Source organism: Periplaneta americana, chromosome 4 (genome assembly GCF_040183065.1).
Source record: "Periplaneta americana isolate PAMFEO1 chromosome 4, P.americana_PAMFEO1_priV1, whole genome shotgun sequence".
Taxonomy (NCBI): domain Eukaryota; kingdom Metazoa; phylum Arthropoda; class Insecta; order Blattodea; family Blattidae; genus Periplaneta; species Periplaneta americana.
The window spans coordinates 132,319,018-132,346,995 of NC_091120.1; the positions used below are offsets into that span (position 1 = coordinate 132,319,018).

The 27,978-nt window shown below is 34.1% G+C and overlaps 1 protein-coding gene across 6 annotated transcripts; it reads left to right on the top strand.

Annotated features, from left to right (window-relative positions):
• The first annotated feature begins 64 nt into the window (after positions 1–64).
• LOC138698197 (1-phosphatidylinositol 4,5-bisphosphate phosphodiesterase beta-1-like) lies at positions 65–27,978 on the top strand. Of its 6 annotated transcripts, none has more exons than XM_069823978.1 (3): positions 65–283; positions 8,372–9,764; positions 26,034–27,978. In XM_069823978.1, exons 1-2 carry the CDS (start codon positions 233–235, stop codon positions 9,680–9,682), a joined length of 1,362 nt encoding a protein of 453 aa, XP_069680079.1. In that variant the 5' UTR covers positions 65–232; the 3' UTR covers positions 9,683–9,764; positions 26,034–27,978. The 6 variants fall into 6 exon arrangements, 5 of the variants coding, with proteins under 5 accessions (XP_069680079.1, XP_069680078.1, XP_069680076.1 ...); XM_069823977.1 differs by having other exon boundaries at positions 66–283; positions 8,372–9,804; XM_069823975.1 differs by having other exon boundaries at positions 66–283; positions 8,372–9,785.

Genomic DNA, 27,978 nt, shown 5'->3' on the forward strand with positions numbered 1-27,978 from the left:
TGTGATATGGCAGTAACCTTATATGTTCATTGTAACGAACACAAGAACAATCCGTGTACTTCCTGGCAGAGAGTATTTACACTTTCGTGTTCTTCTCTTAGGGAAGTTATATAAAGGACTCTGAACGCAACGAAGCACATGCAATGAAACGCAATGTTTTCAAAATTATAGTGTAATTGAGAAAGAATACTGTTTGAATCTTCTCTTCTTCATAAACATAAAAACATTGAACATGGAGTGGAAATCATTAACTATATTTTTAGTGATTTTCTACTTTTCGCAGGTAAGTCTACATTTTCACAATGTATGATATTTATCTACATATAATGTGTTGAAAACTATTATGAAATTACTAGATAAGTTAGGAAATCATGTTCAATCAATTAAAATCGAGGTGCATGAATTTAGGTATAATTTTAACCCTATTTAAAACTACACCTGAATGATAAACTTCTTAAATTAGTAAGGTACACGTACCAAATAACGCCACCTTAACACGTAAGTCACTGTTGCTCTGGAAATAAGTTATGTACAAACACAAAAATTATGACAATGAAACTTTAATTTTATCTTTAGAAAATAGCACAATGAAAATGGTGTTAGATACTGGAGAAAAATTACAACTCAAATCGGAAAACTTTGTATACTGGCGTTATTAGGAACAGCTTGTCCAATTTGCGCCACGTATTTTCTAGTAACCTACACACTTATAATTATTAATGAATTAATTTTCCTAAGTAACACAAGTTGAACTAAGAAACTAAATTTGAGTTTATGTCAATAAAAGGTAGAAAATCACTCAACACGAATGATATAATCTTCATCTGAAGCTGAAACACCAGATGGATTATGAAAATACGTTTTCCGGTAACTTCTTACTTTCAAAAAAGAGACGAGACACAGTAGAAAGTTATAAACACAAAATTATTAACCTTGGTTAAATATGAATGTTTTCCCAAAAGTAAAACATAAAAATTAAGAGTTTGATAAGCTATTGAACCAATATCTACACTGTGCAAATTCTGGACATTTGTAAGTTGAAAGGTTAGTGTTTTTCCTGATGTTTTCACACTAATCATGTAAATACCTCACGCGATAAGAATATAACAGCAATGAAAATAGTATTAAAAACTGAGATTATCATTAAATAAGTACCGTACTAACATAACCTAAAATGTTATGTGTAGACTTTTAACGCCACGTGGCGTTAAAGCGCTACTAAGTACTTGATAATATCATACGCCCTTTTTCTCTAACATATTCAAATGTTATAAATAGAAAATATTTTTTCTGCATAAAAGAATGTTTAAGGATCACGAAAATATATAGTTTAATATAATTATTGTTTTCTCAACACACACAATAAAATATCGCCTCTTACCTTGATAAAAGAACATCCTTTCACTATCATCACACAACAACAAAATGATGGAATATCATGTCACTCGTAAGTCAGCGGACAGCTAGTAACTCATTTCATCACTACATGGCAAGCGAAGAATTAATAGGGTGGCGTTAAAAATATACATAGCGTTATTTGTCTCTGGGACCTTATTACAAGTGAAATATCACCCAGAAAGACAATTATAAAATCCAACAACTTTTTATGGAGAAATAAAACATACTTACAAAATAAAGATAACGGAAGCATGATGATTGAGATTATAATTTAGGATTTTCAACGGTTAATTAAAACTTAATATGTCCAATGTTTCGCAAATACAGGTTAAATCATCAGATTAATATTATTTACTATCTGAAAAGATGCCCGATTCCAATTTATTAACTCAAGCAACTGGATTTTCAAATGATTGCCATGTTAGACGTAAAGGAAGCCAAAGAGTATGCAATCCTCAGATTTTGGTCAACGATGACCTAATGTTGCAACATTCAAGTGGTTTCGAAAGTTGGAAACTTTAAATCTGAACGCATAAAAGGAAATTGGGGAATAATTGAAAAGGATACTGAAACATTGAGAACTTCGGAAGACTTTATTTTCACTTGACTCAAAACATTATATCAGTTACTACTGAATATATTATGTTCATAATGAATTTAAAAATATCGATTTAGAGCACTGGAAGACCTACACCCAAATTAAATATCAATTCAATATCCAAATATTAAATCATATTATTTACAAGGGAATATTTTGAACTTATCAATTTTGCCGCCATGTTACTACCAGGACATTAGAAAAGTAGTGGCAACATAGTTACTATTTCACACTAAATTTATTTAGATTACTTTTGGCATTACATACTTCAAGTATAGTCTCCTGCTAAATTCTTGGAAGCAGTATTTCTGGATATCTCCCTCACTGGTCAATCTAAAGCTCTTCGGATATCAACTCTTGATTGAAAGCGAAAGCCTCGCTTCCATTCAACTTGAGCTAGTTCAGTATGCCAGGACTTCTTTCCCATAGGCGTCTTGTAATGCCCTAAACCACTGAGTTGCATATTTTTCTCTTGAAATTTGGATTTTTATGAAACGCCCTTGTTCGCACCTTTAGGATTGTATTATTTACTACAAATCAGGAACATCCAATGTATTTACAAAATAAGTTTACTTCGAGACTTTCAATATTGCAAATTTATGAAAAAAAATCGCTGTTTTATTACGCAGTTCAAGATTTCAATGGTCACCGCTAGGAGCATTGATTTAAGTCATTGTTGCCGTTTATTATTGAATGACCTAGTATTTTCAGAATATACTGAAACGTTGAGAAGGAATGAAGGAAATGAGAAGAGAAAGAAAAAAAATTAATAGTGCGTATTATTCTCGTATCTTCTGAAGGTATTTCGGGATCAAGGAGGATTTACCACAGTGACCAGTTCTCCTATGTAATGCACAGTTTCGATGGTTTTATTTAAGGACTTGGAAATGTATGTAATATGTAATCTAATCGAATACTGAAAGGGATTACAACTAAATACAGAGTTGTTTCCGATCTCTGATAAAGAATTTGAATGACATCATGTGCGTCAGGAGTCACATGACAGCTGAACTGTGGCGAGAGGTGACAGACTAATAGTGAATGGTTTCATAGTCAGAGTGCACGGCGACTCACGAAGAAATTCCAAGAAAATCGAACCTTTTTGGGAGGGATACATAACAAGCCTTTCCGATGCCAAGTATAGTTAAGTGAAAATAAAAGAAGCCTGCAATAAACGAAGTTCGTTATTTCCAAGAAAGGCATCTTCTATGTACATAATAAGATTGGTAAAGCTCGAATGAAATTAATTTGTATCATCTCGTGGGTGCGGCGACTTGTGACGGGGGGTGGATTTGCTTGCTTTTTCCACTATGGAATTAATCCCATACGAACTTTGCCAAACTTAATAGGTGCGCACAAGATGTCTTTCTTGGAAATAACGAAACCACGTTTCTTACAGGCTCCTATGATTTTCACGTAACTATACTTGGCATCGGAAAGAGTTGTTATGTACCTCTCCCAAAAAGGCTCGATTTTCTTGGGCATTGATACTGTGATACACCGTGCACTCTGATTATGTAATCACTCACTACTGGGCTGTCACTTCTCGCCGAAATTCAGCTGTCGCGTCGGTGTGACTCCTGATGCACATGACGTCATTCAAATTCTTTGTCAGAGATCGGAAACAATCCTGTAGTAGCCCTAAAATTTTGTTCTTATACATAAAAATGGGATCATACATTGCCTTGTAACAATCTCTTCTTTTTTGTTTTGTGAATGCCGACATGACTTGCAATTTAATATTATCACTGATGTCTGTTGCGATGTACTATATTACATTAGGTCGTATTAAAAGTTTCTTTCCTATAACAGAGCTTCAGTCAATTTATATAGATGTAATCGTAGCCGTTTAGATACAATCTAAAAATGCTGGATATGGCGACAGGTGGTGCCTTAGGCGCAATTCACACAGAGAATTCGTGACCCGGATAACGGGCGAAGGCATGACGACCAGAGCTAGGAAGTTAGTACCATAACTGTTAAGTTGTGTGGGCTTGGACTATATATCTAACGAATGAAAAATAGTAGCGCAGCTCTCAACGACAAACATGTACAACCGGGTGGTAACCAAACTTATGCTCCAGTCGTTCTCACCTTAGAACAAGAAACAATAAACTAATAATATAAAAAAACAATAAATTGTAACTATAAACATCATGACTCCCAATCTAAAATAATTTACCGTACATATAAAAGTAACAAACGAAGTATACAAATATAATGATAAGAAATAACAATGAACATTTTCACTTTATCAAAATAAATACTCCTTTATGTTAAAAGAAAAGAAACAATACTTGTACTCTGAAAAAATTAATTTTATGTCACAAGACGTTACTCGAGCAAATCTGAAATGTGATGCAGCATTTCATTAGGTGAACAACTACTTTGTGGATCTAATAGTGTATCTCGTATGTGACACTAAACGAAGAATAATCCGGGAAAAAATAAACATGCTACACTCTCCTGTTTGCATAATTATTTAATAACAGATGAGTTTACTTTTTTGAAACCATGCATAATATTAACATTACGTAAATAATACAATAATGACAGAATAGCTCAGTTTGTTCAAAGCCCAAACTACTCTTCAAACTACTCACGACTGTACACAGCTCCATAGAATGATACTATGCGTTGTTTTTGTGAACTGCTTATCGCCTGTAGCGAGCTGGAGCAAGGGGAGTCGCGAGTGACATATATACTCCTCGCTGTACTCAACTGAATGATGACTTTTCGAGTCTATCTCATATAAACAAACATATCAGTGCATGCAGAGAGAACGGGATGGGGGCACATCACTCCGAAGCCACCGCTGAGTCTTTTAACTGTCACGAGTGATCCTTCAAAGTTACACGTGACGTCTGACTTCAGAAGAAAATGCGCGACGATTTTGAAAATGTGAAGAAGTTTTATGAAGAAGATAGATTGTGTAATATGGCATAGAAACATTAGTGGGACATTATGGTATATATACATTCTGGAAAGAGTCCGGTTACACGTTCAATTATTTGATTACATAGAATATGCCATACTTCCTTCCCTTTTTAAACACAGAGGATGCACCCAAAATCTTCTCTGTTTTTTTCTTGATCGTACTTCCTTTCCTTTTTCAACCCAAGTATTTTTGTTTGTGTATCTTCGAAAAATTTCGTGATCTTTTAATCTCTCACGTAGAATTTTTTTTAACATAATTTTAGAATTAAGAATTGGGTCATCCATCATACCGTCGAGGTTTTGAAAGAAAATTTAATGTATAATACACTTTTGTTTATTTGCAATAAAATATTGACCCCAAACAGTTTAATGAATCTACAGTGAATAATAAATAGTTGAGTGAGCCACAATTGGGTTCATCAGTAAGTAATATGTTCGTTGGTCAATTGTTTATTAATTGTAGCCGTTGTAGTGTTTTGAACCCTGTTATGTAACGTTTCGGAACTATAACTCAGCCATCATCATAGAAAGCAACCTATCTGTTAGATACTTTTTTATTGAGAGTTGTACCTGGATAATACCTATTGGATGTTCCTGCAAATATGATATGTTGCAAACATATTCTATTAAATCATATATGAATTCTTTCGTTGTACAGAAATTTTCTGACGTCATACTTAGCAATACTTTAGGCCTAATTTACCTTTATGTTGTCTTTAATATTGTTTCAAAATGATACTTGAACTCAGACGAATCAGTAAATAAGTTATTAATGGAGTAGCGGCCTACATTCTTAATGAGGTGCCTCAAGGATCAACGCTAGATGGCATTATTATCCATATGCCAAGGTAATCGATGTGCACATAAGCCGCAGAAGCGAAACAAAGAAGCAGCATTTGCCACATGGTGTATCTGTGCGTGTGTCGAGCAGCGCTCCGTTATGCAAGTTTTCTGGGCGAAAGGACTGACAACAACAATATTCGTAAATAAATGCTGCTCATGTATGGTGAGTTGTTGTTTAGTCAACTGTCCAAAGACAGGTCTGAACCTCACAAGTGATACGAAGACGACACCATTTATAAGGCAACTAGGCCAGGAGATAATGGGATAGGTTGGCCAGTTTCTTTCCCCCTCCATTTCATACATCGCCGACTAGATACATATTACACTAGTCAGACTTCAAATGTATACATATAAGTTCTTCCTCTGACACATATCATCAAGTGCATCAAGTGAGATGTACTGCTGATAATATAATAGGCTATGTACATATCAGATAGAAGCTTAATCAGAGGCCGTGTGTTGAGTATTGCCTGTCAATTCAAGTTGTTTAGAATTGGTTGTAGTAGTTCTCTCAATGATGGACAAGTATCAAACACCGAAACGGTCGGCCAGTTGATATTGTCACGGAGGCAAATGTGCAACAGGTTGGAGACTTGATTCGAGCAGACAGGATGAAAGATAGGATATTTTACCCCGGATAATCACAAGTGATCAGTCTTTGTTGGACCATGACCAGCCCGAGACAAACCATGCATCATTGTTCTGTCTCCAATGGTATATTCGCGCAGAAGTGCCTTTATCTTGCAACTACTGCTTCTTTGTTTCACTTGTGAGCACTTCGATAACACTACTATCTAGCGGTTATAACTTCAATCGTCTCATTAAAACGTAGATCGCTATTTATATTTCTAACCTAAATACTGGTTTTCCGTATATTATAATCATGTGTCCATTTATGACTTTATTGCATAAGATGGGTTCATTAATTTAATCTTAATATATTGTAATAGGAAATTTTTCTTGGTTAAATAAATTTCTTTTCATAGTGACTTAGAGTGTATGCTTTTATAGCAATGTTTTACAGATAGCCTAGCTTGTAGCTAATTGAACCTTATAATACTGCATGAGAGATATTGTCTGAACATGTTTATATTCTTCTACCTCGTTTCTTGTACGAAAACGATTGAATTTGTTTTATTAAAGCCAGCTTTACTTAATTTTATTTTGCTGATTGTGAAATTTGTCATGTTCTTTGTAGCAATACTTTTGTCTGTAATTGGGATTCAAACATAAACCGTAAGAATTGTATAATATTTTAGTGTAGTTTCTTTTACAACAAAACAATTGAGACGCTGACATGGGAAAGGTTGTAAGTCATAAAAATGAAATTGTACAGGAGAGGCGAAAAATAGTTTTAAGAACACCAGAAAGTACTGGATTTTATTACAAAAAGAATACACATTATTGTTTAGGGAACATCGGAAAACTATCTGAGTGCAAAAAGGCTGTATTTTTTGTTGAAAGAACTCCAGCTGCAGATTTTATCTAACAAAACTTTAATCTGCTGGTGAGAAAATAATTGAAAATCAAATTGAAATAAATTTATGGGTTTAACAAAAACGATGTATGCCACTTCTTATTTTTCAAATACAAAATTTTCTGAAAAACTGACGGTACTTCTTGTCCAGAAAATACAGCATGGCTAATAGGTTCTTCTTTTTAGGCTCACATAAGACCGGCCTCTTTGTAAGAGGTTGTAAAGAGCGGATATTTGCGATGGCATGGATTGAAGATGTTGAAGTTTTTCTACGGTTCCTCGCTTTGTCTTTATTAATGGGAAGTCGGCTCTTGAAGTCTTTACCCAGGAGATAGGGCTAATTTTGATAGGTACAGTATTAAGAAATCTGTCACATTCCTTCAGGAATCATCGTGATTAGGCTGTATCTGGATTGACCTTTACAAGAAACCTGCACAAAGAAATTAACGAAATAAATCTTAGTATCTATGTACAAAAACGAAGAATGACTATGTCCTTCATATTGTTGAGATGATTAAACAAAAATGAAGACTTACCATTGTGATTGGAGTAGATTTTGGAATCATTTAGGACTCTAGAATCACTCTTCCAAACAGGCAATAGCAATAAACCACGCTGTTTACTGTCACAGCGGAACAGATCACACGCGTCGGCGAATGGTGACTTACTATCTTCCCTAAGCCATACAAGTGGACTTGATACACCTACCGTCTTACGTCACCATTGGAATGAATCGAGTACATTTACTGAACTGCCACTGTGTCCACACCAATGGCACGAGTGCTTACTATTTTTCCCATAACAAAACGAAAAATAGTTTTTTCTGACTTACAATCTTTCCCATGTCATCGCCTAAATTATTGTCGTAAGAGGCATTCTGACATACGATAATATACTACTAGAATAATATGCTTGACAATATAAACATAAGAATTTACACCTACGAGTCACATGATTGTTGTAGACGGAAATGTCTAAGAGCATGTCAAATGTACATTTAAGAGAATAATACTAACTTCTGGTCTGTACAAAGGCTTTCTTCATTACGATAAATTGAGATACGAGAAAGTATGGAACATTTTATTAGTATGGAAACTATGTGTGCGTTTCTGTTGCAGGATATTATAGCCTCTGATTCCGAAAAGAAAACATGGAATTCCAAAGACGGAAGAGCGACAGTAAATAGCAAGGCATATCGCAAAGAAAATCGAATTTTGGAACAAAATTCGACAGCAGGAAACTACATTAAGGAACAGAAAACAAATAGTAAAACACCAGTTCATATCTTGAAAAAGAAACTGGATTATCAAACAACAGAGACGAAAAGTCCTGTCGCAAAAGTAAAGATACCTGGAGGCTATGTTGGAGAAATTGGAAAAGGAATTACAAAAGATTCCAAGAAAATACTGACGTACGACAAAAAAGTTGCAGGAGATGTGAAGAAAGAGAAGTTTACAAGTTTAAGCAGTCCCATAAACCAGATATCTGTATCCAACAAGCAAGTAATTGGTGTCATAAGACAAAATAAAAATATGGAAGGAATAAAATCTAATAAATTTAATACTCTGGGAAAAATCGAACTAGTAAAGAAGGATAAGCAATTATCTCACGTCGGTAAATTAACAGTACTAAATTCCCAAAAGGGCTCTAAACAAGATATAAATCTACAGCAAGCTTTGAAAAATAATGCATACAGAAACACACGAAAGGATATAGTGACTAAGCAAGAATTAGGAATTGTGAGAAAGTTGAAGTTAGTGCCACAAAGACAAACACGAATACAAATAAAAGCTAAAAAACCTGAAATCATCCAGAAATCAGTTAAGGACAGTTTTGCAAAAGTTATAGTTACACACTCAAAAACAGAAAAGAACATTCCTGCTATTACAATCTTTAAGAAGAAACCTATAATCGGAAATGAAAATCAAGCAGTGTCTGTCGGACATTTCGCAGGAATTCAAAAGAAATCAATAATTGGAGCATTGAAATATGCAGGGATACATCATCCAAAGAAAAAAGGAGTATCTTATACGAAAGAAACTAATAGATATACAAAGCGTTTCAACAAAGTCGACGACCATGGTCCTGAGAAAAAAAGAATATCGTTTGTGGACCAAGGAAAGAACACTGCGCTGCATGTCAAGAAACGCTTCAAAGGTGGAATGGAGAAACGAGACGCCGTGTCTGAAAATAGACGGAGTAAAATTGTGATACTTGTTAAAAGTGATCCTGATGTTGACCAATATAAGAAGCAGAAGAATCGACGAGGGAGAGTGGTTCTCTCTCTTAAGAAACTTTCAAATAAATATCGAAACAAACGAAGAAGTAGGCGTGTAATTCGACCAAAGAAAGTTGTGGTGATACTGAGGAAGGTTGTCAGACATAATGAGCTGAAGCATGTCAAGAGAAATTTCGTTAGAAGTCTCTAAAAGTGTTCAGTAGAAATAAGTTGTTGTGCTGATTGTCAATGGAAAAAAGACTTGTGATTTACTTTATTGGAAATTGATAGAGGTGATAAAAACAAGACTCTGGGCAAGTAATAGTGTTAAATGTACGTCATACACTTAGCGAGAGTTCAGTGTTTCTGGAGATAAAATTTGCACAACTGTTAATTGTTTTGTCAACAACATTGCTAAATTGTTACAAGATATTAAGATTATACTTTTACGTATAATTTTCATATTGTGTAGATATAAAACCGATCAGATTTATAATATTTTTATAAACAACTGATATATAACATTATGAAATGAAATTCTAATTCCCATTTAAGGATTTGAGTTTTAATTTAATATAACAATTTGTTACAATCTTTTTTTTTCTTGTTGATGTAATTGCGATGATTTCAATTTTAGAGTAATTAATTTAATTATTTTCACCCACTCGTGGCAAAACTTCAGCTGCTGTCTGTTGTCGACTCTTTGCTCCTTTGTTGAATTACTTGCACAACATCCATAATGGCTATATCTGTTGTAACGAGTAGCTTTCATGTTCAGTACAAGTTTGTCGAGTACAGCGAAGTTCGATATTCGCCGATGTTCGCTCTGCAGAAGGAGGCCTGTCGCGTTTGTTCCACCTTGTCAAACATATTCGCTGTCCTTCAGTCATGTTTTAACCGCTTAAGTATTTTAGCACAGAACTTGCGAATAGCTTTTCATAGGAAAAGAGACAACGTTTCTGATGTCTTGGTTACCTCTCTCATGTTCGAACATTGTAGGACACTACTAGCGAGTCTACAACCTTTAAGACTTCATTTAGACAATATGAGAGTAAACATTAAAACTTTAATCAGAATACAGATAATTTCCTGTTGAGATTGTTTGTTCAGTTAATTGATTTTTCTTGCGATTTAATAATTATAATATTTAGAGATATATCTAACGTTAAACAAATAAGAAAAATTAATTTATATGTAGAGGGCGGAAGGGGACCGATGCAGTAGACTTTGAAAGGTGATTCTACATGTTAAATATAACAAAACTTTTCTTACACTTTTCCTTCGATGAAGTAGGAAAAAAACAGTCTTTGCCCAATGTTTACATCGCTCTATTGCGGTAATGGCCCAAGAGAAATGGTTGATTGCTATACAAGCAGACAGGTAAAATTAATCGGAATAGTTAATGTCTTGAATCTTTTTTTTTTTTGTGCACTAAACCGTTTAGTCATGAATTTTAATTATATAACAGCGAAAATCGTTAAAATAAATCTTGCAACTTAGCGTACTACCGAGTGTCTCCAACTGAGTACAGCAGAAGGGAGGGGAGGGGAAGGTAAGGAGTGCAGGCTGGGCTTGCTAGAGTTATTGCAGTAGCCATGATGTTCCCAAATGCTTCAATGATTTCCTCTAAAACTGTGAATGTTAGAGAAAAAAAACTAATTTTGATTTTTCATATCTCTCCTCATGATCTATTGCCTGTTTCATTTTGGTGCAGTGGTTTCCATTCACCTGTGTATGTATATATTCTCCAATAATGAAAAGTGATAATATCGAATGCATGTAATTTGCATGGCGTCATATTCTGAGTTGTATGATATTCTGAAACTGCTCATATACTCACTGCACGATTTCCTGGACTTTCTTGGGAATATGCAGCCTCACGTACTCATGATAGAAAATGCTGTAATATCTGCAGTTAACTTTTGAAGTTTGTTATTGTTTGCTGCATAATGTTAAGGACCTTTTTTCTATGGTTCTCTATTCCTAGCATAATGATTTTCATCACACCTAACCTCCATTTCGAATGCGACATCACAAGCAATGTTTCAAATTATTGGCTTGGGTTTATTCTCACGTCAACAGTACATTCTAATTCTCTTAAAAGTAGTTCGAACAGCTGATGCTACTTCGAACGTGATGAGGCAAAACAAAGAAATCTCATTTTACTACACCTAATACATATTTAATTACCTAAAATTATTTAATTTGGCCTAATTCAATTTTTTCTCTTAGTTAAGATATGTTGACTTTCAGTCGCAACTAATAATTGTCAGAGATGTGGTACCTATATAATAAAAAAAATCCAGTGTATAGAAATGTTCAGTTGTATGTACTGTACAAAGATATATAAGATTTAAGTGCCTGAAATTTCGAGTATTGTGTTGTACTCGTAAATTTCCCAATAATGTGAGGATCTATTAAATTTTAAAAGTCAAAATAACATCAGATTCAGTGTCCAGATGTATAACTCGGACGGTAAGCCTGAACGAAACAAACGGTTGCGCAGACGTCTACGATGACGTAATTTCGACTTGCCTGACCTTCACAGCACTTGATATGCATTCTCTTCTACTCCTCCTACTCTTTCTCGCTACCGGCGGAAGAGAATCTAGCTGCGCGAGTTTGGTTCAGGTCTTACTATCCGAGTAATACAGATTTAGACTAAAAAATGACCGCTCTCCCTTTGCGTGAATTTGTTAACTCCACTTGGGGCTGCTTCTGGTTCACACAACTAGGGAAGAAGTATTTATTTTATACCTAATTTTTCCCTTGTTTACAGAGTGGAAGTGGTATAATTGTGAAAATTTGAACAGCATATTCAATACAAAAGGACATGCAAATAACATTTTGTGATTAAGTGCATGGTTACTGAGATAAGTAGGAAGAAAATCTCTGCAAAGTGACAACAGTGTACAGACAAACGACCCTCTAAACCCCGTCTCCACTAGCAATGACGTAACCAGCTGACTAGGGTGTAAACAAACTGCACCTTCAGACTCGTCTATCCGAACTCCGTCTCCAATAGCAATGCTCTAACAATCCGACTGGAATGTAAACAAGCGACTACTGCGTTATTCTCGAAGATGTTAACATGTTAAATGACATGAAAGAATGCTCATGACGCAATCAATAAAATAAAAGTAAATACACACATTAACACACATTAATGAAATTACGTGTCGGCACAAGGTACTCTTGGAATTAATAGAATGTGCATCAATTTACCACCTTGTTTAAAACCTGCTTAACAAAGGAGATGTTGAAAATGGGAACCATTCACCTGGATGCATGCTCCAGCCCATCTCATCCAATATTCACGCTCTATCGAAAATACGCCGGTATTGTTTCTATTGATCTCAACAGCTTGTAGCTCTTTTTCTGTAGCTGTTTCACCCCTGTAAACTCGACTTTTCATGTCACCCCACACAACACGCTGTTCTACGCATGTTACATTGAGGAGTACATCTTACGTGCGATACGTGTAGGTTTATTGTTTAGTTTTCTACATTTTATAATTCCCAAATCTGCAAACCAAGGCTCAGTTACGGATAATCACATTGCAATAGTCATGAAGCTTGGCGACTATATGAGGCAAGAATTTCAGGTAGGAATATTCCAAACGCAACCGTTCAAGCAAGATTGGCTACTGAACCCAGGGCTCGCGACTTATCTGTACAGCTCATGCATTTTGTCAAAACACTCTTCGTACAGAGCTGCGCACGACATCGGATGAGTCTATTTACGAATTATAGGGGAATGGGTTACTCTTTGCCTTGAACTCAGTAGACACACACCCTACCTTCTCTTCCACTTCTACCCCCCTCAACAGAAAAGTTGTTCCCATACTGCACATCGCGAATGTCTTGACAATGCATGAGCTGTACTAGGCGAAGAGACGTGACGTTATCAAACGTTCTCAGAATTACGAAAAGTGTATGTAATTTCCACCAAAACCATCAATTGTATTGCAAAATTGCAAAGGAATAAACCATTCCTAATAAATTTCTTTAATTATGTCACAACCAAACATTCTGATGGGTGCAGATAAAGAAGTTAATTTTTTTCTTTCACAATGTTAATAATGTCAAAAAACTGCTTATACAAATTTGGTCACTCGACAGCAATTACGAGGTCCGCAAAAAAATAAGTTCACCAGGCGCCGTTAACAGAGAGTAAACACAATTGCATTGGAACAATGTAATGGAACAAAAATAGCAATTGTTGAGCTATTTTTTAAACATATTCGCCACCAGAATTGAGACATTTGTCATATCATGGGATCGACAGATAGATGCAGACTGCTGTCAAACACTGGTTCCGATCCCAGGCGCCTGACTTCTACGACACAAGGATTCAAAAATTGATCCCAAGGTGTGAAAAATGTCTCAATTCCAGTGGGGGATATGTTGACAAATAGCGCAACAATTGCTGTATCTGTTTCAATAAATATTTCCATGTAATTGTGCTATTTTTCTGTAAACGGCCCTAGGGAAAATCACTTTTTGGACGGCCTCGTAATTGCGGTCGAGTGGCCAAAATTTGTATAAGCACTTATTTTGACATTATTAACATGGTGGATGAAAAAAATTAAGTTTGTTATCTGTCCCCGTCAGAAAGTTTGCTTGTCAGTACAAATTAGATTAGTACGAATAATTACTGAGTGAAGTAGGCTTAAACATATAAGGCAGAAACATTTTTTTTATAATACTCGTCCCACCAAAATGTTATTTGCATATTCTTTTGTATTCTACGTAAGGAATAAGCTGCTAAAATTTGCACAATTATACAACTTCCATCCTGTAGCCTACATCTTTGTTATAGATTAACAATAAAACTTGATCTATGAGCAGACAGGAAAAGCAACAAACAAACAATGGAGAAAGAGAGCGTAGCTGTGCATAAGAAATTCGTTTACGTGTAAATCTAAGCTCTCATGCAATTAACCCATGTCTTCTGAAGCAGATTTAGCATATGGCAGCCGTTAATTTTTTTTGTCTAATATTATACATGACTACCTTATAAATATTTGTCTTCATTGCTCTAATAGATAGTTATAATGAAAATAATGTTCAGTGTTCAGTCTTTTGAAAAATAATGTTTTTGTAAGGTCATATTAGTTAAGAATATAATCTTGTCTCACTTACCTTGCTCATGGTTGACAACTATCGGTTAATATACAATTTCAGATGCTACGAAATGGCTCTTAAATTTTTTGAAGTGTCATTATTTTACTCATAACCTTAATAATATGCCACGAAATTTTAAATTCCTTGTTGATTTTCTACTTAACGATTGCTAACATCACTATAGTCTTCTAACACCTCTTCACTTTCACTCCAATACCCATCAAGTCCTGCATAAAACGCCACATATTAATATTCTCTCTAACGATACAATACCGGTTGAAATAGGATACTCAGACTATTCGGGCTATTTCAATACGGCGATCTTTACTCTTTCAGTGTTTAATAATATTATTTAGTACCATATGGGCCGCATTATACTGACTGTGCATTACCATAAATGTCGTAGGATTGAACAGTTCACTCAAAACAGTCAATAATTTAACGAAAATAGAAGGGAAAGTCAGACAACTCGAAGGGAAGTTATCTCGCACGCTATTCCATCTTCACATGATCCTATTACGAACACTAAACACAATATTGTGGTGTCATTTTTCGGTGCATCAGCCGTTTGTTGAAATGTAAGTTTTCTAACTTAACGTAACTGCTTACTGATTCCATCTTGAATACTTCACCTTCCGTTCATTAAGCAGTTTAGTAACTGTGGAAACATTCCCCTATCAACATGCTGTTGAAACACACTAAACTATACAATAGCTCAATGAAAATAAAGAATTCATCTCATGAATAATGTTAACTTTGGTCTTTTGTTATTTATTTATTTTTTGTTATTTAGTCAACTGTCCTAAGACAGGTCTGAATCTCACAAGTGATACCAACATGGCACCATTTATGAGGCAACTAGGCCAGTAGATAATGGGGTAGGGTGGCCAGTTCCTCTCCTTCTCCATTGCATACATCGCCAATTTGCTACCTATTACACCAATCAGACTTCAAATCTATACAAACAATTGTTTTTTCATCTGACATATCGTCAAGTGAAATGTATTGCTGATAATATATGTACATATCAGATAGAACCTCAATCAGAGGTATTTGGTCTTTTATAGTTCAGTAATTGTGTTCTAATTTCTTACTATTATCTGTCAGTCCTCCTCTGTGATGTACTTACACGTCCATAATGCGCATTCGATTCCTTGAATTAAAGATGTAGCTATCTCCTTTATAAATCAGATGTGAGACCTGTTATTGTATGTCATTTATTAATTCTATATACTTAGTATCCTTATGTCAAGAAAACAAATAATCAAGGAGTCCCTGTACTTGTGATTGTGTGAAGTTTGTTTGTACATAATTCGTACTTAATTATGGACGCAAGGCATTAGTCTGTTTAATTAATTATGCCGTTGTTAAATTAAGATTACATTTCTATTGGAGTTCGGTTTCCTTTATTTTAATAACTTGTAATCTCAGGTCATTATTTTGAACATAGCAAATGATTGATTTACTGTTCCCACTTTGTGATTGCACTATTGTTGACGAGATAAATATTATGATTTGAGAGAAATAAAATGTAATATTAAAATTGAATGACAATGATAAAAACCTGTGAACATCAAAAATGAAAACGACACTATCACAGAACAATTAATGACTATTTTCAAATAATATTAAATAATGTGATAGTATTGTAAAACTTTCTTAAATTAAAATGAAAACCAGGCCTTTTTATGATTTGCCGCTATCAGATGTTACCATTACTGTAATTAACAGTGCTACATTTTATGATGTGACATATTTATAAAAATTGTTTTCATTATGTGAACTCACATGTTGGACCGAGAAGGCGTTTGCATTCTTAAGAGTTGTGGAGGTTTCTTAAGGGAATCAAACTTTTTCCGGAGAGAAATAATAGACCGCTTCTACAATAAATGGAAATCAAACCTAACAGATAACATTTCTGTTGCAGGAAATAATAGCTGAAAATAAGTGCCAGAACTGTCCTCCAGTATTAAAAGACCAATCTGGGTATAAGCAAATCAAACTTCCTTTTTCTGATTCTGCGATGGACAAAAATAAAATCATATCTGCAAGTATATTGAGAGATGGTCTTAATTCGAATATTAAAGATAACCGACAAGGTGGTGGTTTATTGGGACTCTTAAATTTGGAAGTAAATAGCGATAGTGCACAGAAACAGACATTTCATCAAAGCAATAGTAACCCAGCTGTGCTTATTAAACAGGTGTCTAAAAGTATGAGAATGTCACCTGGAGAGAATGTTGCAAACCTTGCAAAGGATTATAACGTAATACAGAAAAATAATTACGTATCTGCAAACAAAGGAGAAAGTAATGATCAACAGAGAGTGTCTGTACAGGGAGACAGTCTGCTCACTAGTGTGCTTGGCAGTATACTCGAGGGAGAAGAAAAAGGAAGTAAAACAATTAAATTAGACGGAGGAGACGGTAAACCACAGCTGCTAAGTCTGCCGTTAGGAAATGAGCCTATCTCTCTTGTTAACAATAAACTTAGGGGAGACATGCTAACAAACTTTGACAAATATAAGTCATTCGGATTTAAAGACTTCAAAAGTGGTTATGTTATGAAAACTCTCAAGGATGGAACACAAATCGAGCAAATAAATATTTCACCGGAAAGATCTTTCGAATCGGATGTAAAGAAGTTCATGATATTTCCATCCCAAACACCTAGCAACATTTTCAGCAAATTTGATGAAGGTTATGCAATGAAACCCAGCTTTGGACTGGCAGAATTTGGAAAACTGGCACATATTAACGATAATATAAAAACCAGTGTTATACACATGAAAGGACCTGCAAATAATGAAGTACTAATCCTCCGGAACATGGATGAAGAGAAACTACCCAGAAATAATCTTATAGTTAAGAAAATAGATATAAAAAATGAATTCATTAATGACGGAGAAAAACAAGAAATGTTTGTTACAAAACAAGTCGTCCATCACGTAGGAATAGGCAAGGAAGGTTTAGTGCATGATGATTTGCATAAAGAAGTGGTTAGTGACGCAAAGAAACACGTTTCAAATGTGGGTAAAGTAGAAAAAGTTATACTAGAAGAGCGCAATGTGTTTAAACCGCAAATTGATGTTACCGGAAGCTCAAAAATTGTGAAATCCATGAAAGGCAGTAGTATAGGCGGTATAATTTTAAAAGAGAGAGAGCCTCTCGCAGCATCCGTGAAAACCGAAGTACGTGAAAGTGTAATTCATGAAGGAACTACAAATGACTTAGAATCAAGAAACATTAAAATGAGTAAAAATGTAGTTACACAAGGAGGGCAAGAATTTGTTAAGAAAATGCAGTCTGCTGTTTTGAATAAGGGATCTGTCGTTGATACACTAGTTACATCGAAGAATACAAAGGCCATCGTCAATGAAGTGAACAAAAAAGTCTCATTTGGAAGTTTATCAGGGTCGTTGGTAAATAAGGCATCTGATAGTACACCTTTGAAACCAATAGTAGTACCTTTTACTTCATCAAAGAATGTAGGTATTTTTAACAAAGAAGGAACAGTAGGACTACCATTCAGAAGTTTATCAGACTCATTAGTAAGTAAGACATCTGAAAGAGTTTTGAAACCAAACATAGTAACTATTCCACCATTATTTGCTTCATCAAAGAAGAATGTAGGTATTTTGAACAGAAAAGAAACAGTGGATTCCTTTCCACCACCCTTTGTTCCACAAAAGAATTTAGATATTTTGAACCAGAAAGGAAGAGTGGATTCCATTCCACCATCATTTGCAGTACAAAAGAATTTAGATACTTTGAACAGAAAAGGAAGAGTGGATATAATTACACCACCATTTGCGCCACAAAAGAATTTAGATAATTTGATCAGAAAAGGAAGAGTAGATTCTATTCCACCATTACTTGCGCCACAAAAGAGCTTAGATATTTTGAGTAATAAAAAAAGATTGGATTCCATCCCATTAAAGAATGCAGGTGTTTTTAATAAAGAAGCAAGGTTAGTGTCCATAGATTCAAGAAAACCAGAAAAACAAGGGACAGTCATAAATAAGAGTCAGAATATCGAATTGATAAGCAGTAAACCCAAACACTATTTACAAGTCGAAAGAATTGAACATTTTAATGATAAAGATACACATACAATTGGTCTAATAAAAGAGGCCGAAAAGTTGTTGGAATCGGTGAATATGAACACCAAAAATGGGGTATACACTTACGGAATTGTAAGGAAAGAACCACTTATGATGAGCAAAAAAGAAGGCATAGTAATGGAAAAAACAGAACCAAATACAAATATTGTGATAATAAAAGGAACTAACGAAGGAGATTTTGGAGCAAAACAACAATTAACGGAAGAAAAACATAAGTCCGAGAATGAGAAGCTGCCGTTGTCTAAAATGAAGTCATTCGTTTTACCGACTGAAGTGAAATACAGTGTAGGATCGAAGCTTTTACATGAAATAGTCAAACATCCGAAAGAAGGTTTAGGTAATATAAAACACACGAACGAATTTGGAAACATTGCGAGAAAGGCTGAGGTTCTTACCAAATATTTTGAAGATAGTACAGGAAATATTGACCAGAAAAATAAAGTTAATCATTTATATGGATGGAATGGATTCATAGGAGACCGAAAACCTGGTAGAGTTAGAAAGACAGTAACTATAGTTGTTCGTTCTGAAGAATCTATGTTGAAGAACGGAGGCAACATTCTTTCTGGAGGTGGAAAAATAATGAATACTGCAGGAACAGGATATCACAACGAATATTCTGAAAGCTTAAATTCGGATAATAAAGGGTACGATACAAGTTATTTAATGTCAAATATAAAATATTTGCATTCACATCGTGAAATATTAAGATATCTTGCTTCCGTATTACTCAAGAAAAAGAATGCAAGAGTATCCTTACGTGTAGTGAAACCTACCTACAAAATAAGTGTTGACTACTGTAACAAGGCGAAAAACTTAGAAAGAAAATGTCCTCACCATTGCTCAAAATCTCAGAATTATTTGAAAGATAGTGATAGATTTTTAAGAAAATCTCTTTCTGAAAATAGACTTGCAATGGGGCACCTGAGGAAGGCTTCTTTTCTTAAAGATGCTTCCAAAAAGTTGACATTTGAAGCGAAAAAGAATCAAGAACTTGCATGTCAAGGAGATTCAGCTATTTCATCCATCAACGCGGAAATCGAGCTGTATAAGAAAATTATCGAATCGTTTGGAAAGAGAATGAAAAGCAATATTAACTCAATTAGAGTACTGAAAGAGCGAGAAAAAATATTGTCCACAAAGGCTAACTACTATAAAGAAGCTGCTTTAAGTGTGAAGAAGAGTACGGAATTTCAAATGAGTAATTACAAAAGATTAAAGAATCTTTCAGATGACCATTACCGGAAGTACACAGAAGCTCTGAGCATTATACAACAAGAAAATCTTAGAAGAAATTTGTTACTAGAGAAATATGAAGATTTACACAAGATAATTAAAAAAAGCACGGCATTATTAAGGGACATTTTTAAAAAGAGGGAGCCAGCTTTGTAATAGTATAGGTTAGTGTAGTATTACTATTGTATTTTTATTTAAATTCATTTATTTAATCTGACAGGATTAAGGCGATAACGCCTTCTCTTCCATCCTACCAGATAGCACATATAAATACAAAAAAGAAGTACAAACACTGATGGAAATAAGAGAAATTAAATTAAAGCCGTATAGAGGGTCAACAGGGTCAAAAGAACACTATAGAGCTGTCATCGAGCTAATGCAAGAAAAAAAAAGAAAGGAAAACAGAGATAGCAATGATGATAATGATAACTGATAATGAAATAGTAATAATAATAATAATAATAACAATAAATACATTACATATTAATTGTCAATTTTACAACAGCATAGTTACAATATTTACTATATGTCATGGGTTAAACCGAAGTTGCGCAATCTTACAGGTGTTCAACAAGCAATTCCATGAACTAGAATGTGATTCCTTAATTTAAATTTGAATTTCGATATTGTCCTACAGTCTCTGACATGGTCAGGGAGAGAATTCCAGAGACGTGGAATCGATATGCTGAAAGTTGATGAGTAGAAGGATGTTCTGTGCAGAGGAATAGAGAGAAGGCATATGTTCCGGGTTCGAGGTAGTGAAAGGTAAACAAAACGAGATGCTAGGTAAGAGGGTGTGGAGGTGTAGATGATTTTAAATAATAATATGAGGGAGTTGAAGAATTTTATTTATTTAAGTGGATTCCAAGACAACAATTCTAGTGACGGTGTTACATGATAGAATTTTCTAATGTTACAAACGAAACGAATGCAGATATTGTGCAGTTTGTGGGCAAGGTGACTATTTAGGTTCGTGAATAGAGAATCGCAATAATCGAAGTTTGGATCAGGTTCTTTTTAAGGCCGAGTAGTAAAACGTTGGTTAAGTGTCTGAGGGAATGAATTATGGAAAAAAGGTTTCTTACATATTAGGTCACTTGACTTTGAAAATTTAAATTTGAATCTAAATATACTCCTGAATTTTTTTACTGTCTTACTATATATAATTGTGGTATTATTTATTTTTGTATTTGATACAATGGCTAGATCAATTTTGTTTAATGCTCTTTGGTGGCCCATTATTACGGTTTGTGATTTGTCTGGATTTAGTCTGAGTCCAAATTTTTGCGCGCATTGAGCTACAGATGCTAGTTCTTCATTAATTCTGATCACATAGTCATTAATTGTACAAGTTCGGGAATGACTATAAAGTTGTAAGTCATCAGCGTATAAGTGGTGTTAGAATATTTTAAGATCTTTGTTACGTTATTTATGTAAAGCGTAAAAAGTAATAGCCCAAGAACCGAGCTCCCCTCGTTAAGTAAAATTTGTAGAGGAATCCATTCTAGATTACAACTGGTCTCATTCCTCATATATCCGTATTATGTGATTTTCTTCTACGGCAATTAAATACCTCCGGCGAAATAAGAGTCTAATGTAATTGTTTCCGTACTGAGATAGACCTGATAATCTTTGGGGTATTCAATTTCTGTAGGTCTGAATAACACTGGCATAATACCATGTAGTTCTCGAATTTTCCCTACTCTTGAGATGTGAAGGGTTTTGTATGAGTCTTTATGTTATATGACTGAGATATTAATGATATTTGATACATACTCAATTTTCACATTTCACATTCACCCACCACTGATTACAAAGCTATTGTATATTAGCTGTTTATAAGCTTTCTTGAGCACAAACACGTAATAAAATTGCATATTATAATATCTGCCAGTTGTTAGGGTTTTGTATTTTTCATTTCGAGTACAGTACATTAATAATTATGTGGCATATTAGTTACTGTGGGACTGTAGATTTCAACGTGCTATTCGCACGAAATCACAGAAATAGATGACTCAGATTTTTAATCATATCATATCTACATGTAGGAGGAATCGTGAAACCGTTGCATATCTACTGTTGAAGATTTTACATGCGTCATTATAATCATGGTGTGCATTCGTTCTTTGATAGAATGAAATAAAACAATATTTTGCTTCCGTAGCTATATTTCAAAATTTTACTCATCCATCACCTTTCATTTCGATAAAATGCTTGTAATTTTAAGATTTAAACTGTTGCTCTCAAGCAACACATATCTACCACTAAATCTTTATTCATTCTTCCTGTCGAGTCCTTTAAGTATTTGAATTTTACCTAGTACTTTTTCAGTAGCTAAGTAGTCGGTCTTCTCCATTTTGTGTTTCCTTTATTATTATTATTATTATTATTATTATTATTATTATTATTATTATTATCATGGAATTTTTTAGGGTATATGTACGTCTTATTGACAAATTTGGTTATGTTAATTAAATTAAAATATGTTTGAAACAGAATCTTAAACCTTATTTACTATAATTGCTCAGTCCATTTTCACATATTCGTGGCCCTTTTGTATACCTTAACTGATGATGTTTCTGTTCAAAAACAAAAAAATCTTTATTCTATTACCGAAATAGAACATGTGTATGTATGTGTGTTTTTTTGTTTTAATAGGGAGTTTTAATAGATAATTATTTTCTATTTTCTGTCACACTGGAAAATTGTCTAGGTTAGTTTCGCCTTCTGGTGGCATTCAGTGTGTTGGAGTAATCAGAATCGAAATCAGTATTTATGAGTTACCTTAGCAATGTTGCCAATCCTAGATCTTTCTTTCGGCCACAACTGCCCCTCTCGGCTTTGAATTGTTACCAATAATGGAAGGTGCATCTGAATAATGTTGTTTCATTATTGATAAAGGACTTCATTTGAAAATATGCCTAATTCATTTTAACAAAATCATATCTGCCATGCTCTACTTCTAAAATGGTTGTCACACACATTCAGGCAATTTTAGTAACTTGGTAAAAGTTTCGTACAGTTTCTTCGCAAGAATCTTTCGTCTCTGGTTGTGCTAACACTTCACCTAACACTCCACCTAACTACCAATCCTTCCAACTACAAGCTAGTCTTATACTCATCCATTCATCCATATTCTCATCTGTTCAGCCAATCATCAACCCTATCATCCATCCATCCATCCATCCATCCACCCATTCACCTAACTACTAATCCTTCCATCCAGCAGCTACTCTTCTACTCATCCATTCATCCATATTCTTATCCATCCACCCATCCACCCATCCATCCATCCACCCACCCATTCATCCATCCATCCACCAAACTACCGATCTCTCCAACCAGCAGCTACTCTTCTACTCATCCATTCATCCATATTCTTATTTATCCATCCATCCACCAAACTACCAATCTCTCCAAACAGCAGCTACTCTTCTACTCATCCATCCACCCATCCATCCAGCCACCAAACTACCAATCTCTTCAACCAGCAGCTACTCTTCTAGTCATCCATTCATCCATATTCTTATCTGTCCATCCATCCATCCACCAAACTACCAATCTTTCCAAACAGCAGCTACTCTTCTACTCATCCATTCATCCATATTTTTATCCATCCATCCATCCATCCATCCTTACAACCAGCAGCTACTCTCCTACTCATCCATTCATCCGTATTTTTATCTATCTATCTATCTATCTATCTATCTATCTATCTATCTATCTATCTATCTATCTATCTATCTATCTATCTATCTATCTATCTATCTATCTATCTATCTATCTATCTATCTATCTATCTATCTATCTATCTATCTATCTATCTATCTATCTATCTATCTATCTATCTATCTATCTATCTATCTATCTATCTATCTATCTATCTATCTATCTATCTATCTATCTATCTATCTATCTATCTATCTATCTATCTATCTATCTATCTATCTATCTATCTATCTATCTATCTATCTATCTATCTATCTATCTATCTATCTATCTATCTATCTATCTATCTATCTATCTATCTATCTATCTATCTATCTATCTATCTATCTATCTATCTATCTATCTATCTATCTATCTATCTATCTATCTATCTATCTATCTATCTATCTATCTATCTATCTATCTATCTATCTATCTATCTATCTATCTATCTATCTATCTATCTATCTATCTATCTATCTATCTATCTATCTATCTATCTATCTATCTATCTATCTATCTATCTATCTATCTATCTATCTATCTATCTATCTATCTATCTATCTATCTATCTATCTATCTATCTATCTATCTATCTATCTATCTATCTATCTATCTATCTATCTATCTATCTATCTATCTATCTATCTATCTATCTATCTATCTATCTATCTATCTATCTATCTATCTATCTATCTATCTATCTATCTATCTATCTATCTATCTATCTATCTATCTATCTATCTATCTATCTATCTATCTATCTATCTATCTATCTATCTATCTATCTATCTATCTATCTATCTATCTATCTATCTATCTATCTATCTATCTATCTATCTATCTATCTATCTATCTATCTATCTATCTATCTATCCTCCATCCATCCATCCATCCATCCATCCATCCATCCATCCATCCATCTATATCTGTCTGTCTGTCTGTCTGTCTGTCTGTCTGTCCGTCCGGTCCATCCACCAAACTATCAATCCTTCCAACCAGCAGCTACTCTTCTACTCATCCATTCATCCATATTCTTATCTATCTATCCATCAATCCATATACCAAACTACCAGTCTTTCCAACCAGCAGCTACTCTTCTTCTCATTCATTCGTCCATATTCTCATCCATTCATCCATATTCTCATCCATTCAGCCAGCCATCCATCCATGCACTCATCTACCTAACTACCAATCCTTCCAACCAGCAGCTACTCTTCTACTCGTCCATTCATCCATATTCTCATCTATTCAGCCATCCATACCTACCAACCAGCAGCTACTCTTCTACTCATCCATTCTTCTATATTGACATATGGCTTAGTGCACACATGTGGTAAGTGCTAATTTCTTAATTTTGAGAAAAGCAGTTTTAATTTTCAATACTTAATTACACTTCAATTAATATCTATTCTCAAAAAGTTAACATAACATAGGAAAATCTTATTATTCACTTCCCACATTTGTGCACGGTAAAGATACATCTCACAGGAATTCGATTTTGTACTTAACTCAATTTGACCGAAAAATGTACTTAACACATGTGTGCACTAAGCCATCGATTATTATATTCAGGCATTCATCCTTAAAATATTTAAAATGTCCCCTCGACTAAACCCCACACTTTATTATTCAATTATTCCTCCATTCACACATCATCATTATCATCATCATCCTTCACTTATCCGTCATCTACTATATCTAATCATCCAAATTCATAATAGTCTTTATTAAACAAAAATACGTTTATAACTTTAAGTCGTTTCTTATTTCTTCTGAAGACTTGGTTCGAGACCTCGCAGAGTGACGTTGATTGTGAAGTGTGGTGGAATGATAATAATTATAATGTGAGGAGAAACGGGAGAACCCCGAGAGAATCTCTTCGCACTCGCGTTGTCCACCACAAATACCTTAGCGACTTAGACGGAGGTCAAACCCAGGTCGCTATGGAGGAAGACAGAGTAGTTAATCACTCCGCCACGGGCGAGGATGACGTTTTCTTCATTATAACAAGCAATTTACAAAGACTTTTTCTGTACACTTCTACACATAGTTGTGTTGTAAACATAATTTTATTATAGGTTGGATATTTTACATTAATAAGTATTGAAGAGCAATTCGCATGAAATGCAGTGGCAATGCAAAATACAATTTCACAGTTTCTTACAAAATAAAAGTTTTATCTAATTACAATTTTTTTAATTTCAAGATTTTAGAGTTTATAATATATTATAGTTTCCGTGCTTGATTAAAGTGGTCATATTTAGTCAAAATTACATTAATTTATATAATTTATATTTTAACTGTGAATATTCATGATACTTCAATTAGACAGCTCTTGTTTAATTACATTTAACTTTATTTTGCAGCACGTGATGAGCGAGCGTGATATAAAGGAAGTACAGAACGCTAAGATAGATTTACGTCAAGCAGATATGGAGAAAACTAAAATAATTTCTGTGAACGTGCAGAAAAAAATATTGACGAAAACTAATTCAAATGGTTTGGATGTAGATACTAAAACCAGTATGAATTACGATAGGAAAGACGCATTTCAAAACATATTGAATAAACTTCAACTCAGTGGAAAAAAGAATATTTCATTTCTTACAGAGAAAGATTATGATGTAATAGAAAAAATGATAACCGAAAGTGAATTTGTAAGTACAGAAGAATTTAAGAATTATATCGGCTCTTCAGCAATACATTTCAAAAGAATTAAAGAGCTAGAAGACATAGCTAAACAATATCTCAAAGAAGTGGAAATGTCTTCCGAGAGAGAAGCGAGATACAGGAAAATTTCAGTCTATGAAGAGGGAAAATATAAAATGTTTAATGTAAAAGCTACGGATTATCTTCGCCGTTCGAAGACGTTGGAGGCTTCACCAGAGGAAAGTTGGAAGAAGTACAGCGAATACAGAGCGAAAGCAGAATCAAAACGTGGCGAGATTGAAGGTTACAGTTCTTGGAATGCAGCTCTCAAGGAAAAATTGATTGAATTTGAGGAAAAAATAAGACAGCTGAAAACTAAGTTACATGACGTGAAAGAGAAGAATAAAGAATACAAAACAAAAGCAAAGAGACTAGAAAACGAGGTCGAGAAAGCTAAGGAACACTACTTCGATGAAATCCGCTTGTATATAGACCATTTCTCAAAATACAATGACGCAGTTAGGAAGAGCAAAGAATATTCAGTGAATAGTTCCATTGAAATAAAGGAGTGCGAAAAATGTGAACATCTTGTAAAGGAACATAAAAATTTTGCTAAATTAATGAGTACACAAGCAGAATTATTTTTATTGGAAAATGACTCACTGCTATTGAAGAATCTTAGAACATCGAAAAGAAGTGGCCAAACTAAGTTGGAAATGGAATTAAGGGAATTCAGAGATATTTTACACAATTTTCAGTGCATTTAATTTTCTAGAATTACAGACTCTTCCAGTGAAGAATAATTTTCTAGTGACTGACTACTGTATACTATAAGTGTGTGTCATAAATATAATTTGTGAAAGAACATAAGTTTTTTAAATTAATGTGGTAGTGACTGACTACTCTATACTATAAGTGTGTGTCATAAATATAATTTGTGAAAGAACATAAGATTTTTTAAAATTAATGTGGTAGTGACTGACTACTGTATACTATAAGTGTGTGACATAAATATAATTTGTGAAAGAACATAAGATTTTTTAAAATCAATGTGGTAACAGGTAAAATTATTTATATTAGTTAATAACTGTGTTTAGTTTTACGTTCTTAGAAAATGGAAGAATAATGTTTGACATATCGTAGAAATTAAATTTAAAAAAATCAGTGATACCTTACGGAAGTGTCAATTTATTTTGTATTGACTGTTCACGCTACATACTTTGTTATATAAAATATTATCCTTGAGATCTAAAATTAGGAAATAATTCGAATCAATAAAACTTAGTTGATTGTACCTTTACTCTTCTTCCTGTTCACTTCTTTCGAGGACACTACATACTATGTTCTATAAAGTATCATCCTTTATCTCTAAAACTAGGAAATAATTTGAATGAATAAAACATAGTTGGTTGTACTTTTACTCTTCTTCCTGTTCACTTCTTTCGAGGACGCTACATACTTTGTTCTATAAGGTATTATCCTTTATCTCTAAAACTTGAAATAATTTAAATGAATAAAACTTAGTTGTTTGTACCTTTACTCTTCTTCCTGTTCACTTCTTTCGAGAACCACTATACCTACATACTTTGTTGTATAAAGTATTATCCTTTATCTCTTAAACTAGGAAAGAATTTGAATCAATAAAATTTTCATAGTTGGTTA